The 14,485-nt window shown below is 43.0% G+C and overlaps 1 protein-coding gene across 1 annotated transcript; it reads left to right on the forward strand.

Moving 5' to 3' along the window:
• The first annotated feature begins 1,242 nt into the window (after nucleotides 1–1,242).
• Nucleotides 1,243–14,173, forward strand: dsg2.1 (desmoglein 2, tandem duplicate 1). Its single transcript, XM_054596880.1, has 14 exons — nucleotides 1,243–1,343; nucleotides 5,630–5,752; nucleotides 5,904–6,059; nucleotides 6,231–6,372; nucleotides 6,839–6,999; nucleotides 7,482–7,616; nucleotides 7,841–8,026; nucleotides 8,711–9,126; nucleotides 9,239–9,381; nucleotides 9,758–9,979; nucleotides 10,157–10,399; nucleotides 11,356–11,486; nucleotides 11,650–11,937; nucleotides 12,210–14,173. The coding sequence occupies exons 1-14, from the start codon at nucleotides 1,299–1,301 to the stop codon at nucleotides 13,293–13,295; spliced, it is 3,477 nt and encodes a 1,158-aa protein (XP_054452855.1). The 5' UTR covers nucleotides 1,243–1,298; the 3' UTR covers nucleotides 13,296–14,173.
• The last annotated feature ends 312 nt before the right edge of the window (nucleotides 14,174–14,485 follow it).

Raw genomic sequence — 14,485 nt, forward strand, 5'->3', positions numbered from 1 at the left:
TAACATAGAGTGCTGGCTTTGCTGGTCAGCAAACTCTAAAACTCCTTGTAATAAAAGGACTGCAGTGCAGATGAGCCACCAAGAACATACTGGAGGCTGCTGCCAAGGCTTTGCAGCAACTGTGGATCTGGAAAGAGGGATCCGTGGAGCAGGACTCTGATGTCTGATGATTAAACACCCTATAATTCTGGTTACATCACTGACGATGTGTCCAAGTAACATCTTCTCATTCCCAACTCATTGACGCTTGGACAGTGGCCCTACGCTTCCAACTATGACGCTCTCCGTTCCCCTCTAGCGTTAGTTTTGGAAGCCCGTATCCGCTTGTTATATGCATAGTGTCTTTTTAAAATAAACTTCCGACGTAGGTTTACTTTGTTTTTAGGTTAACTTGGTTGTATGTCTTGACTACAAACAAATCCACATCAGAGATCAATATTCACGAGACATTATGTCACATAAGTAGCTAACTGACTCATTGATACTGAGGTCCATCAGCGGATTATGAGACAATGGGCCCCTGGGCACCGACATGCAAAAGGCCCGACCACCTCTCTTACACAGGAGCAGGACACAGAGACTTTATTACTTTATAGTCTTTATTTGTTGTCGTTTTGTGTCTCTATGAAGTCTGTTTTGGTCTCCTTGTATCATTTGGTGCCTCTTTAGTAGTTGCCTTGTGTCTCTCTGTGGTTGTTTCGCCCCTTTTCATAGTTGTGATCAGTTTCTTTGCAGCTGTTGAGCATCTCTTTGTAGTTCTTTGACGTTTCATTGTAGTCATTTTGTGTCTCTTTGTGGTTGTTTTGCCCATTTTCGTTGTTGTTGTGATTTTTTCGAGGCTCTTTAGCATTGTTGTTTTGTCCTCTTTGTATTCTTTTTGGGTCTCTTTGTAATCGTTTTACTTTATTTGTGGTCATTTTGACTCCCCGGTGACATTTTGCCGGTGACGTCCAGAGGGGCCCCTGAAACTATGGGCTGCTGGGCCTGTGCCTGTGCCTGGTAGGCCCTTACAGTAATCCATCCGCTTCTAATATTATTTTCTTTGTAAGATAAGATAAGATAAGATAAGATAATCCTTTATGTACTCATTAAAAGGAAAATATTAAGTACCATGGAAGTAGTACTCTACCCCACACACCCACTTTCTCCTGAAGGGTGTGTGTGTGTAGGTGAGGTGGAGCACTCCTCCTCTTTTATAAGCCTCCTCCTCGTCTCCATCAGGTCACAGTTTGTCTGGGACTCTAACCAGCGCCACCAGGACTCTAGAGATTCACTTGTTACGGATACCGGGAGCAGCCATGATTCGGACTTCTTCGCCTTTGTTTGTCCTCATACTATTAACGGTGAGTGGCGTACAACACAACTTATCTGTCCGTCTTTAACTGCTGTGTTTTCTATTCTTTGGAAACTTTCGTTTGTTGAACTCTTAACGTAGAAACACGTTTATGTGACGTTTCTCAGCTGCAAATATCGAAATGTATAACGTTAATGGGTATCTTACCTGTACGCAGTAGCAGCCGACACAGATCCGTTCCGTTTCCGGTAATGAATAGTTCCAGAACGTATTCTTCAAAAAAGCGCATGATGTTTAGGTGTGTTTCCTCCCTCACATCATGGGCTAGTTATCGTGTCTATGTTGATTCGAACAGTTACCTGGATGCCATGGTAAGGCACAGGTGTGTTCAGCCTGTGGTCCGTTTCACATGAGTTAGTGTAGATGGAAGATCATTTCCCATAATTTGATTCCTCATTGGTATAGTGTGCCCAGCTCCCTTGTGCTTGTTTACACCAGCTTTGTTTTAAATCATGCTTTTATCATAACAATGAAGTGGCCAGTGTGGTTAGAATGGATTTTTAAAATGATTTTATAGAACATTATTGTCTTTTATGATCTCTTGTAATGTTACAAACCTTTCATGATGCCTAGGAAAGGTTTATGCATCCTAAAAAAAGCAAATCAGTAACTAATGCTGACTCATTTACTTTCATGCCAGGAGCATCAATAATAGATTGCTTGATGGAGAATGATTCATTAACAAAAGTTTATTGATGCTAACTGTTGCTGAATAAAATCAAGGCCCAAATATATAGATATGTTGCTCTTCATGGTGTGAGTATTTGAAGTACAAATTTAGAAAAACAAGAAGACATCATTTATTAGAAGAATTATTATGGTATAATAACACAGTAGCAAAAAATAGTACCGACACTTTTCCAGTCAAACAACACCTGCAACCGATCCTTTTGTGCCCAGATCTAGAAAGAAAAATAACATTTGTATGGTTTTGCTCTCTGCCAATCATCACAAGCGTTCTTAGAGTTAATACGACGTGGGATTGGCCTCATACAGTCTACAGTATTTGTATTTTTTAATAGTTGGCAGTTCAGCGTGCCGAGTATGGCTGTACTACACGCCAGGTATCTGATACACATACAATGAAGTGACTAAATGCTTCAAGTCAAAGGCCGGGTATCGATTGAAATAGTAAAAAAAAAAGTTGTAAAATGAAGTACTCTTTTGGTTCAGGTACTACTTTAAGGGTACTGATATTGGGGTTATTTCGAACCATTTTCGGCCCTAAAAATCAACCAGCTGAGAGAAAGGACTGCGATGGCCGTAGAGATGAAGGCTTACTGGAATATTTCGGTCACGTGTGTGCTCTCTGTGCTCAGTAAGTCTCTCACATGTCCTGTACCCGGTGACTAAGACTTTCTCCTCACTACTCACTCAAAGATGGGACGCCACTCCTTTTTTGAGGAAACTCAAAGTTTCTCATACCTCTTCTTGTCATCCTGACATGCCCATGCATTGTCTGAATAGGTGAGGCTCAGTTTAAACCTGCTGGGAGTGGTTAGGGTGTGTCGGCCTCTCTTAGTATCTGACCAGACAGGTGAATATTCTCACAGTACTACAAACAAGTGGCTCTTAAACTATTCTCAAGCCAAAGACTTCTAGATTTCTTTACAGGGACCTTTATCTGAAAAGATTTGGGTTGTTAGATAAGATTGAGACCATCCATCCATCCATCCATCTTCCGTTACCGCTTATCCAGTTAAGGGTCGCGGGGGTGCTGGAGCCGATCCCAGCTGTCAATGGGCGAAGTCAGGGTACACCCTGGACAGGTCGCCAGCCTATCACAGGGCAGATTGAGACCAGAATTGGAAAGTTGTCAACTACATTTTGAGGAGATAACTGTGGAGGAAGTGAAACCTGTGATCGGAATAGACAGTCTCCTGACTCTTACTCACATTGGGCTCAATGCTAAAGTGAATTAGATCTAGAACTATTTCCTACTTTTCTGATGTAAGGTACAGTCATGCCAGAATTCACATCCCATGCCTTATGCTGAAGGGGCCAAGCTGCATTTCTCATCCTGCTGTCAATAGATCTCTCCAGTCTGAGGGAGCACGCTGCCTTCTCTATAAAAACAAGCAGCCAAGCATTAGTCTCAATCGTTTTCAAATGCATTGGGCGGCTGCGGCTGTGGCGTAGTGGAGAGCAAGGTAGTTCTCCAATCAGAGGGTCGGTGCCTGGCTTCGGCAGTCGATGTGTCCTTGGGCAAGACACTTAACCCCAAGTTGCTCCCGAAGGCTTGCCATCGGTGTGGACTGGATGTTGCATGAATGTTAGTTAGAGTCTGATGGCGGCACCTTGCATGGTAGCCTGTCATCAGTGTGTGAATGGGTGAATGATATGTAATATACTACTGATTGTAAGTCGCTTTGGATAAAAGCGTCTGCTAAATGACTGTAATGTAATGTAATGTAATTTGAATTTCTGACCAGATCCCAACAAACCACATGTGGGACAGAGAGTATTTGTGTGGGACAATGTTGGACATGTAACCAATGCTGAGAGCTATAGTCTCAAATTTTGATAAAATGCGTAATAAACAGTTCTGTTCTGCCCCTGCAACACCTCAATGCTTTGCCCTCAGGCTGCAGGTTATATGCCTTCATTTGAAACCAACTTTCCCAACTCCCGCTCTAAGTAAATACAGTCAGCATAAAGAAAAGCTAAAGTTTCACACGGTTCTGATGGTCTCTCTGTGACGCCCACATGTACTGTGTCGCTTCACCTCGCTTATACTATTTCACCAAGCAGCAATACACAGCGGGGAAAGGCAGCAGGGAGTACGCCCTGAACAACAGGTTAGCTCCACCCTCTGTCTTCAAACCAGCAGGTCAAATTTCAGCAAGACTGAACCCTGCATGAGCAGCAGGTGAATGTATCTCTCCCCCTTCTTTATTCACATGAACGGGGCGCGGAAGTTCTTCTCAGGATCGCCTGGGCGTGTGCAGACAGTGTTGATGCGTCACTGACTTCCCTGGGTTCATTTTGGTTCTCGTTAGAGCGCCACAACTTACAGTTGTCATTCTTTTGAGCATTTGGAGTTGATGATGTTGCTCCACCAGCTTCAAATTGGGTAGGGCCCTTAGTCAGCCAGAATAACTGGAAACACCTGTGTGAGTTCATGATATTTTATTCAAACTAAAGATAAAATATAGTTATATTAGAGACAGCCAGGCTAACTATCAGATAATAATCAATTGAAAAAGAGACCAAAAAGAATTAGGCTTCAGGCTTTTCGAGTTTTAGAAGATTTAAATTTGAACAAGCCACTTAAAGATGATGGAAAGGCAATAATAGGGAGATTTACTTAAGATAACTTTTTTGGAAATGTGTGGAAGAAAGGTTTTGCTCCACTTACTAATACTTTACATAATCCTTAACAGTTTTTTATGCTCTTTCCTGCAAATACATTTGACCTTTTTTTTTTAAATATTTAATGAGGCCTCAGTAAGTTGAAATAATGTTGAGTTCCTCATTTCTTTATTCAAATTTTCTAGTAGCATACAAGTCTGTTCTCAAACCAAATCAAATTGGTATCGGTAGAAAATATAAAACAAATACTACCAAATGGATTCAAAAATCACCAGGATAGATGCTACACAGCCTGGCCGTTTGTTATTCAAGTCCCAGTGAAACGGAGGGCAGAGAGCGTCTGTAGCTTCTGCACTGATGCAGGAATGAGTCCTAACACCTGGACATGAGTCAGCCTTTTTGCCTCCTCTTGAAGTCCCTGTTTGTTTGTGTTTATTATGTTTTTGGTGGGATGACTGAAATAAATTATATGGTTAACACAAGATTAAGAGATTTTAATAAAATACATCAGTAAATACCACTCTGGGGAATTTAGAAGCTTTTACGAGTCTTCAAAAAGGTGGTTGCTGACAGGTTTCTAAATGCGACGTCTAAATGTCACACGCCTCATCCCATCTCTTGATATTGCTTTGTTAGCTCCTATAATCCATGAATTTGGTTTGATATGACAGGATTAAAACTGTGAAAATATATTTTTCATTTCACTGGGTCTTTAAAATGTGATATTTCTCCCTCTCACTTATATTGCTAAGCAACTATTTTAGTTTATGACTGTTAAACTGTATAAGTATCACAACCTATTGTTTGCTCTGTAAAATGTGGAAAAACCAGCAACAATTGTAACAATAATATTAACAATATGTAAAGCAGAACACTGGACATTTTTCTCAAGGTTTATCGTATTATCAACCTTACATGTTTGGACCAAAAATGAATCTGTTATCTACATCTATTGTGTTGCAGGCTGTTATCGCGGTGATTGCTTACTCTGGAGACAATCTGGTAAGAAATAGAAGAGAATGGATTCTCCCTCCAAAGCCGCTAATCGAACATGAAGACTACACTGACAAGGAGTTTATTGCCAAGGTGAGTCACTGACTAGTGTACCCATTCACTCTGGAAAAAACAGACAAAGAGGGCACTATCTTACCACAAGACAAGACACGCATGTATCTGTCATTAAAAAAAAAAATTCTCTGGTTCAGTGAAATAATCAAGTCTTGTTTTGTATTTTCAGATTCGGTCAGATGTTGCAACATCGAAAAAGATTGAATACTCCCTCACTGGCATTGGTGCGGATCAGAAGCCCTTCCATGTGTTTGTAGTCGACCCTGAAACAGGATTTATTAAGGTGACCCAAAAGCTCGACAGGGAGATAATCGACACGTACAATGTAAGTGATACAGCAGCCACTCTGTTCTATTCTATTGTTCTTTTTGACTTTGAGTTCACTTGCCTTACATTTGATGTGCCCACATTAATGTCATTGTCTATTTATGTTTGCAAATGTAAGTGCTAAAACAATTATGAAGACAATGATATTTAAGGAACATTTCTGTTTCAGCTGTCAGGTGTTGCTAGGTTTGTTAATGGCGAAGAGGCAGAGAAAAAAATTGACATACGGATCAAGGTCGTGGATATCAACGACAACGCGCCTGTGTTTGGAAAAATAGAGCCCGGGAAGGTGAAAGAGCTCAGTCCCCAAGGTGAGTGTTTCTGCCTTTGTGCACAAACTCCCATCCTGAGGATTCTGGGAGTGCATCTTAATGTAGCTAAATACCAAGCCTCCTAATTATTCCCAGAGGGAATCCCCGTTCAAAACAACAAAAAATATATTTATTTTAATAAAATCATAAGAAAAAACTGCTCGTAAAGATTCACAAGTGTGTAAATAGCTTTATAAACTGATTTAACTGGTATTAGAAAGGTATGTCGCAGTAAACAGCTCTGGTAAACAATTTGGCATCAATTGGGTTTTCAACCATGCGACAAGTCATCATTCAATAGCAACATTAATGAGCTCGGATTGTCTGTTACTTTTTACATGATACATCAGCCAAGGGTGAAATCTAATGCTTTCTGTTGGCTGTCATCAGAGCACACCAGCCTGAAGATAGTAGAATGTTCCTACATCAAATTTAACGACTGTATCATTTGATGCTATTTTTACAGGGACTTCAGTTATGAAAATAACTGCAACCGACGCTGACGAACCAGGGAACAAGAACTCACAGATGGCATATTCCATCCTAGAACAGAACCCATCTACTGGCATGTTCTCCATCGACAGAGATGGGACCATCCGCGTAAACAAACCTAACCTGGACAGAGAGGTACAGCATGAATTGCATCCAGAGCCAGTGCCAGTTCCAGAGAACTGAAATTCTGCTCCACATCTGCTGATCACTGTTCACTGTTTCTTTTGTGATGTATTTAGAACATCAGACAGTCCACAATTGGTGGTTTGTTTCAAATATTGTTAACAGGCAAGGAAAGAACCAAGCAAGAACAAATAAACATATCTGACCTACCACAGACACCAATCGCCGCTGTGCAGCGCAGAAGGGAACAGTTCTAGTTCACCTTTCATATACTTTGCTGTACCTAAGTTCACTTTGACGTGTCTTTAAAGACACAATTGTCTTTGAGGCCTTGTCACCTGTAATGTGCATGTTTTATATAATACCTAACAGTAATTGATAGCTTGATCATTTGCCATGTCATTGGATTATTTGGATAACTGGACTGAAACATACAGCAAAGTCCTGAGTCCCTGCTCTAACTCTTCTAATTCTAGCCTGCTTTCTGATTTCAGTCGGTCGATCAGTACACTCTGAAGGTAAAAGCTCAAGACCTAAATGGCGAACCAGGGGGAAAAAGTGACACCAGCACGGTTACCATTAATATCGAAGATGTGAACGACAACAAGCCCTCTCTGGAACAATCGGAGGTAGGTTTCTGTCTCTCACCTACCCTATATCGACATGTTATAATGTGAAATATTGGTGAGCGAGGAAATGGTTTCCATGAGGGGTTTCATAGTTGAATGGTTTCAATGTTTAGAATATGTGGAAAAGACAAAGAAATACTACTCAACAAATGTGTTGTTAGAACATAAAATTACTGAAGAAATTAACCCTGTTACTTCCATCTCATAATGTGTTTGACTTTCAGGGTGAGGGCAACATTGATGAGAACACAGAGAATGTGGAGGTGATGAGGTTCAAAGCAGTGGACCTGGACCTGGAGGGCTCAGAAAACTGGGATTCTGAGTTTGAGATTGTCAGCGGCAACGAGATGGAGTACTTCAGCATTATAAAAGACCATAAGACTAACGAGGGCATCCTGATGCTCAACAAGGTACTTCAGTTTTAAATTACAAGAATCGTATGTGTTAGTATCCCCGTATTTTGTGGGATTAATGTGGTAGCCCCGCCATAAAGCATACTATGCTTTAGGCTCTGTTTGACTCTAAATTGACCATAATTTACTAAATGAACATCATGCTGTATTGAAGAAGATTTGAAACTAGAGATTGAGACCATAAAGAGAGAAGGAGTCGCCGCCTGATGGTCAGTAGAGAGAATTAAGGTCAAATGCATCTCTCCATTGGCTTCACTTTCCAGAAGCGGAGGTTGCCGGTTTTAATACCAACACATATGAAGAGGCACAAACAATTCGCTTTTGGACTCTCATATTAACCTACCATCATATCGATCAGTATTTACTGATTTACATACAATAGTGGCACAAAAACATAATACAGGAATATCTCCTTAACACACAGGCCCATTGTTGCTGCAAGAGTTTTGGGGAAATTCATTTAATAAATCAACATAATTTTTTTCTCTTTTCTAACTTAAAATAAACAACAGATTTAGTTATATGTGAAGAACCGGTCATCCATGGCACATGACCTTATCATTATGGATCGACGTAATACAATCCTCATCTTACTGAATTTTACTGAGGTTGTATTGACAAATGCGCACAAACAGCAAAGCTATCAATAATAACTCTGTGCTTGTGTGTGATTTCTCACAGAAAGTGGATTACGAGAATACGAAGCACCTTGACCTGGGAATATCTGTGAAGAACAAGGCTGCATATCATTTTGGAGGTTCCGGAGGTGATAGTGCCAATGTAGGATTTGGAGGAGGAGGAGGAGGAGGAGGAGGAGGAGGAGGAGGAGGAGGGGGGGAGGGGAGGAGGAGGAGGAGGAGGAGGGGGGGAACAGGAGGAGGAGGAGGAGGGATGACTGGTGCCAATCTAGGAAGCGGCAGTTATGATATTAAAACCGTCAGAATCAATGTGAAAAACCAGCTCGAGGGTGCAAGTTTCCTCCCCAAAGTGAAAGCCATTCCCATCTCAGAGGGCGGCAGCTCCTTCAACGTGAATGATGTGATTGGCAGCTACCAGGCCACAGATATCGACACGGGGAAACCGGCCGATAATGTCAGGTCAGTGCACACACAAACACGTGCACACAAAGCCTCTGCAGTTAACACTACAACGTCGGCTTAGCTGTCTACACTCCATGATAATATCTGACACAGACTTTTTCTGCTGCAGGTATGTCAAGGGCTCGGACCCTGACAACTGGCTGACCATCGACCCAAAGACAGCTGAGATCAAACTGAACAAGATACCTGATAGAGAATCTCCGTTCCTGGTCAATGGGACATACATAGCTCAAGTGCTCTCCATCACAGACGGTAGGCTACACCCTACACCACCAGGTTTCCGTTCCAGCTGTAATACTGGTTTTCTTAGTAAAAAGTAGCTAGCAAAGTATGAGACCTCGAGCATTTTGCTAATCGTACAGCCTTGCTAACGGTTGAGCTAAGTTTGCTGTAAGGATGGCTTCAGAGGAAATGTCTTAATCATAAGAAATTATCCTTTCAGGAGCACAGTGACAAAGTTCATGAAAATTTCCTGCAAGAAGGATCAGGGATCATGTGCTAGCAGTGACATTAACGTTAAAAAAAAAAAAAGTGATGCGTTTGTCCCTGAAGAATGGAAATAGAAACAAAGGAAGTGCTGAATGATCTGGGTTTTTTTTAATTTTATTTTTGTTTTCTTCCAACACAGACATGCCTGCTCAAACAGCCACTGGCACAATAGCCATCCAGGTGCAGGATTTTAATGACAACTGCCCCAAACTGACCAGCAGCTTGAGGACCATCTGTGCCCCATCTAATGCAGCTATTGTGAACGCTAGAGATGACGATGCATCCCCAAACGGGGCTCCGTTTGACTTTATCATCATCCCAGAGGAAACTCAGGGCAAATGGAACGTGGAGCATTTCAATGGTGAGGAGGAGACTGCTAAGTATTGCAAAGTGATGAAAGATGTATGAAAATATATATAAGATAAATAAAGTTAGAACTAAAGTTTAGACTTTAGTCTTCATTCTAACATACTGTGAATGTTGGAGTAAAGCACATTGACTTACTACACTTTTGGTATTTTTGTCCTGTTTCCGGCAGAAACTGCAGCTCTCCTGAGGGCCGAGGGGACCTTATGGCCTGGCTCCTACGAGGTGACCCTTTTGGTGAAGGACCAGCAGGGAGTAGCCTGTCCAGATAAACAGAAGGCGAAGATCCAAGTTTGTACCTGCGAGGACGGGTTGGTGTGTGGGAAACGAGGCGCCGGCGGGCAGCCCAACAGGGCTGTTGAGTTTGGACCTGCAGGCATCGGACTGCTTTTCCTGGGCCTGCTGCTGTTACTGCGTAAGTGTGATGTGATGCTCATGCCGGTGAGGGTCGTGTGATCAGACACCTATTACCGTCATTGTGCTCAGGACAATCCCAGAGACAGCTGGAGATAAGATGAAAATCTAGTTTAGGCCAAATATGTGTTGGAGCCTCCACATATACGTATGAGCAGTTTTTGTAAATGTCCTTGGGTGCAGGATGAGTCATCAACATTTGGAACCGTTCTACATAAGAAAAACAAACAGGGGTTTGATTGTAAAAATACTCAGATACTGATTTTCTTTTAAACATATTTAGCATATAACAAGAGATAAATTAATAGTTAACACAAGGATTTGGGTTTGGCCAGGCCTTTAATGTTGAGATTAATTTGCTCTCCAATAATATTCTTTTTAATTATTTTAGAATATATTGTGCAACTATTTAACAAGCCAAAGAAAATAATAATTCACTCTGTAAAACAAAATATGACGCATTCTTTCATAGGCTAGTACCAACCAATTTCAGCCAATGATATCATGAGATCCATCCATCTATCAATCTGCAACTTTTATCTACAAGGAGGTGTGTGGAGCCTCTGTAGTTCTGTCTCACGCTACGTTCTAAGCCCGCCCCCTTTTTAGCAGTCCAATCAAATGTGAAGGATTTGATTTAAATCCCACAGAAGCAAAAGAAGCTCTAACTTCCGTTTAAGTGAATGCTCTTTGCTTTTAGATGTGATTGTGATCTGTCCAGCAGGTTTAACAGCCAAATATGACAACACACTCAAGTAGAAAAAAAAATGTTAGTCCCAAATGTTAGTCCCATGTACAACATGAACACCAGAATGGTTATGGAAACCGCCGGTGTTGGTAATACAGGTTAACTGAAACTGCACCTTCTGATTTGGAGCAGCGCGCAGCACTGCAGTCCCCTGCAGCACTCCTTAGGAGTCCTTAAGTTGGACTAAAACCTTGTTGTTGTTTTCACAGTCCCCCTTCTGTTGCTGTTCTTCTGCAAATGTGGGGGGTTAGCGGGTGCGGCAGGGGACTTCGTCAAGATGCCTTTCGACACCAAATCACACCTCATCAACTACCACACTGAGGGCCAGGGGGAGAACACGGTAGGTTTACGTTTTACACACACCACCTTCACAGGAATATTGGCATACGTACTTGCCTCTTGTTATTAAGATGATGTCTGCTTGAAAGGTGCATGAAGTGAAGCATGAATCTTTGATTTACTCCTGACCCTGTTCTAACATTTGGATCATTGACCTTTAATAGGCGGTGCCGCTCCTGAACATGCCAACACAAGTGGATATGGGCATGGTTAACAATAACTTAGCACTGGCACCCATGCCAAGTTTTGTAACCTCCATGGATGGGATGAACGGGGGCACCTATCGAGATCGCTATCCAAGCGGCCACGGAGAAGGAACATGGGGGATGACGAGCCAGACGATCGGCAGTGGCTTGTACTCTGAGTTCGGGGCCAGAGAATCCAGAGTAACCGGAGGAATGAATGACGGCATGGCTCTGCCAGACCACATCCTGGGACAGTACTACTCTCAGGTGAGCAATCATTTCCACATTTATACTCTTACTTTCAGTTGCCCATGATGATAACAAATAACTCAACTGCAAATCTCTTTGCTATTCTAAAAGACGTCACACTGTGTTCTCGGCCTGTCGGTTAAAGCAAAGGCTAAGTTTAGCCTGTACCTTTTAAGAACCCATTCTTAAGAGGGTATTTGATTTTAGGTGACGCTACATTCACGGTTTCCCCCAAAAATGGTTGCTCAATCAACAAAAAAGGTGATGATTTCCCTTTTCTGTTTCAACAGAAGGTGACCAGTGAGAACGAGAACCTTGGAGTGAAGGACGGTTTTCTGGTCTACGACTACGAGGGCCAGGGCTCTCCTGCTGGCTCAGTGGGCTGCTGCAGCCTCCTGGAGTCTGACAACGACCTGCATTTCCTTGATGACCTTGGGACCAAGTTCAAGACTCTGGCTGAAGTGTGCGGGGGCAAGAAGATTCCAATGGAAGTCAAACAGGTGTTCACTCCTCCGCCCAGTGCTTCCATCAATACTATGACCTCGGTATCAAGTTTGATGACTGCCCAACAGCTGCCTCCTCTCCCCAAGCTGCAGCCCACCGTCCCCCAAACCGTGGTCAGGGAGACATCTGAGAGTTCTCAGGTGATGAAGGAAAGCACGGCCACCATGAGGGAAGGCATGACCACTGTGAGGAATGGGGTGACTATGGTGAATGAAGGGATGGCGAATCAAGGCCAGATGCTCCTGCTACAGCCGCAGCAGCAGCAGCCCATCTACTACACCACCGGCCCTATGCTGCAGCCGACGCACTTCGTAGTCCAGCCACAGGTTCAGAACACCGTCCTGCTGGCGGAGGCACCAGCCACCAACCTACAGGGCATGGTACTAGTTAACGGCAGCCAGACTGGACCCGCCCAAGGCGTGGTTGTTCAGGGGCAGACGCTGATGTCCGGCGGACAAGCCCAGGGTCCCAACATGGTGCTGGTTGAGAGTAGCGGAATCCACGGGGGCGGTGCCAACCTGATCCACACTGGGAACTTCTCTGGCTCCCAGACCATGATGATGGTGGAGGGCAATGTCCCTGCAGGGTCAATGAGCTATGTGCAAGGGGGCACTCTGCAGCCAGGAGGGCTTTCGGGATCCCAGAGAGTCCTGGTTGTCGGAGGGTCAACAAGCAGCGGAGGGCATCTGGTCCAGGAGGCAGGAGGTCTGTCCAAGAAAGGTGGCAGCTCTGGCTCTCAAAGAGTCCTCTACAGCAAGGGGAACACAACCGCCGGCTCTAAGAGCACCGTGGTGAGCTCCTCGAGCACCACAGTGAGTTCAACCCCAACCTACCAAAAGGTGGTGGTGCAGGAGACCAGAGAAAAACACTGAATGAGAGACTGTCAGGACAAGAGTGGACCTTTTAAATGATGCCGATGAGACTATTTCTTTGGCCTGCTCCTGGTGGTGATGGGATGCTTGTGGGACACAACAGATGCAAGAAAGCTAATGGAGAGAGGGCAGGTTCCCCATACATACTCCCTTAAATTTGGTGACACAATTCTCAAAAAATGTTTGTCGATTGCAAACGAGCAGACACACTGCAGCACAGCTACCTCCAAACACCCCCACACACATTAAAGTACTTTTTTGACAGCTGACACCCTTTGGTGGCCAGATTTGGCCCTTGGCGGCTGAGATCTGTCATTAAGGTCGAGTGTTTGGGTTTAAAGGTTTTTTTGTTTTTGTGTTGATGCCAATTGTCAGGCCAATAGTGGCCTGTAGCAAAGTCACGTATCTTCTGATCAGATCCACGTACCACGGCCAAACTCAAGAACTGTTTTGTCGAAAACTATTGTGCGAGTTCAGAGTTCCTTTCATTGGTGACGGTAGGACCTGCCCCCTTTACATAAGCAATGCCCCCTTCCATGAAGCACAAACCATTTCTGTAAAACGCTTGTTTTGGAGGTGTGTGGATGCATGCGTGTACATGGTCGCAGCTGTTGCGGATTCACTTTTTTTTCACTTTAGCCTTCTGTAATAAGTACATCCTGAGGTTTTGTTTTATGTTGTCTTTTGCTCAATTATCTCTTGTATATCATGTTATGTTGTTTTGCACCGCAAAAAAAAAAGAGTTAATATTAGAAACTACTGGTAAAAATTATACTTCATTTTGTCAATTTTTATGTTTCTGGAGTAGAATATAGTTTCAAAGAGTATCTGATAAAGAGTGACAGCCTTACATAATGTAGCACACATATTAAGAATTACTCCGCAAAAGGTCAAAGTAAACATATGTTTTGGTTTTCAAATAATTAATAAAACCTAAATGCAACCATCTTGTCCTTCATTCATCCTATTTTTAATGATTCCCATGGAGAATTGAGTACCTTATCTTCATGCACTGCTCAAAATATGCATATCTCAGTGAAAGAGAAATAGTGTTATGTTGCTGTTTCACAGTGCTATTGGTAGTTAACTTAAGTGCAGTAGCAGTGTTAGGGGTACTTACAGAAAGCGTGATGGAGGAGAGGACAGGACAGTGAGGCGGTGCGTCTCTCAACTCTGCTTGGAGGCCCCGC

The sequence above is a fragment of the Anoplopoma fimbria genome, chromosome 3 (assembly GCF_027596085.1).
Source record: "Anoplopoma fimbria isolate UVic2021 breed Golden Eagle Sablefish chromosome 3, Afim_UVic_2022, whole genome shotgun sequence".
NCBI lineage: Eukaryota > Metazoa > Chordata > Actinopteri > Perciformes > Anoplopomatidae > Anoplopoma > Anoplopoma fimbria.

Excerpts from the sequence above, each read along its gene's own strand:
- dsg2.1 (XM_054596880.1), top strand. The coding sequence starts at position 1,299 with ATGATTCGGACTTCTTCGCCTTTGTTTGTCCTCATACTATTAACG. Across the intron at positions 1,344-5,629 it reads TTGTCCTCATACTATTAACG|GCTGTTATCGCGGTGATTGC; the intron begins GTGAGTGGCGTA and ends ATTGTGTTGCAG. Across the intron at positions 6,373-6,838 it reads GAAAGAGCTCAGTCCCCAAG|GGACTTCAGTTATGAAAATA; the intron begins GTGAGTGTTTCT and ends CTATTTTTACAG.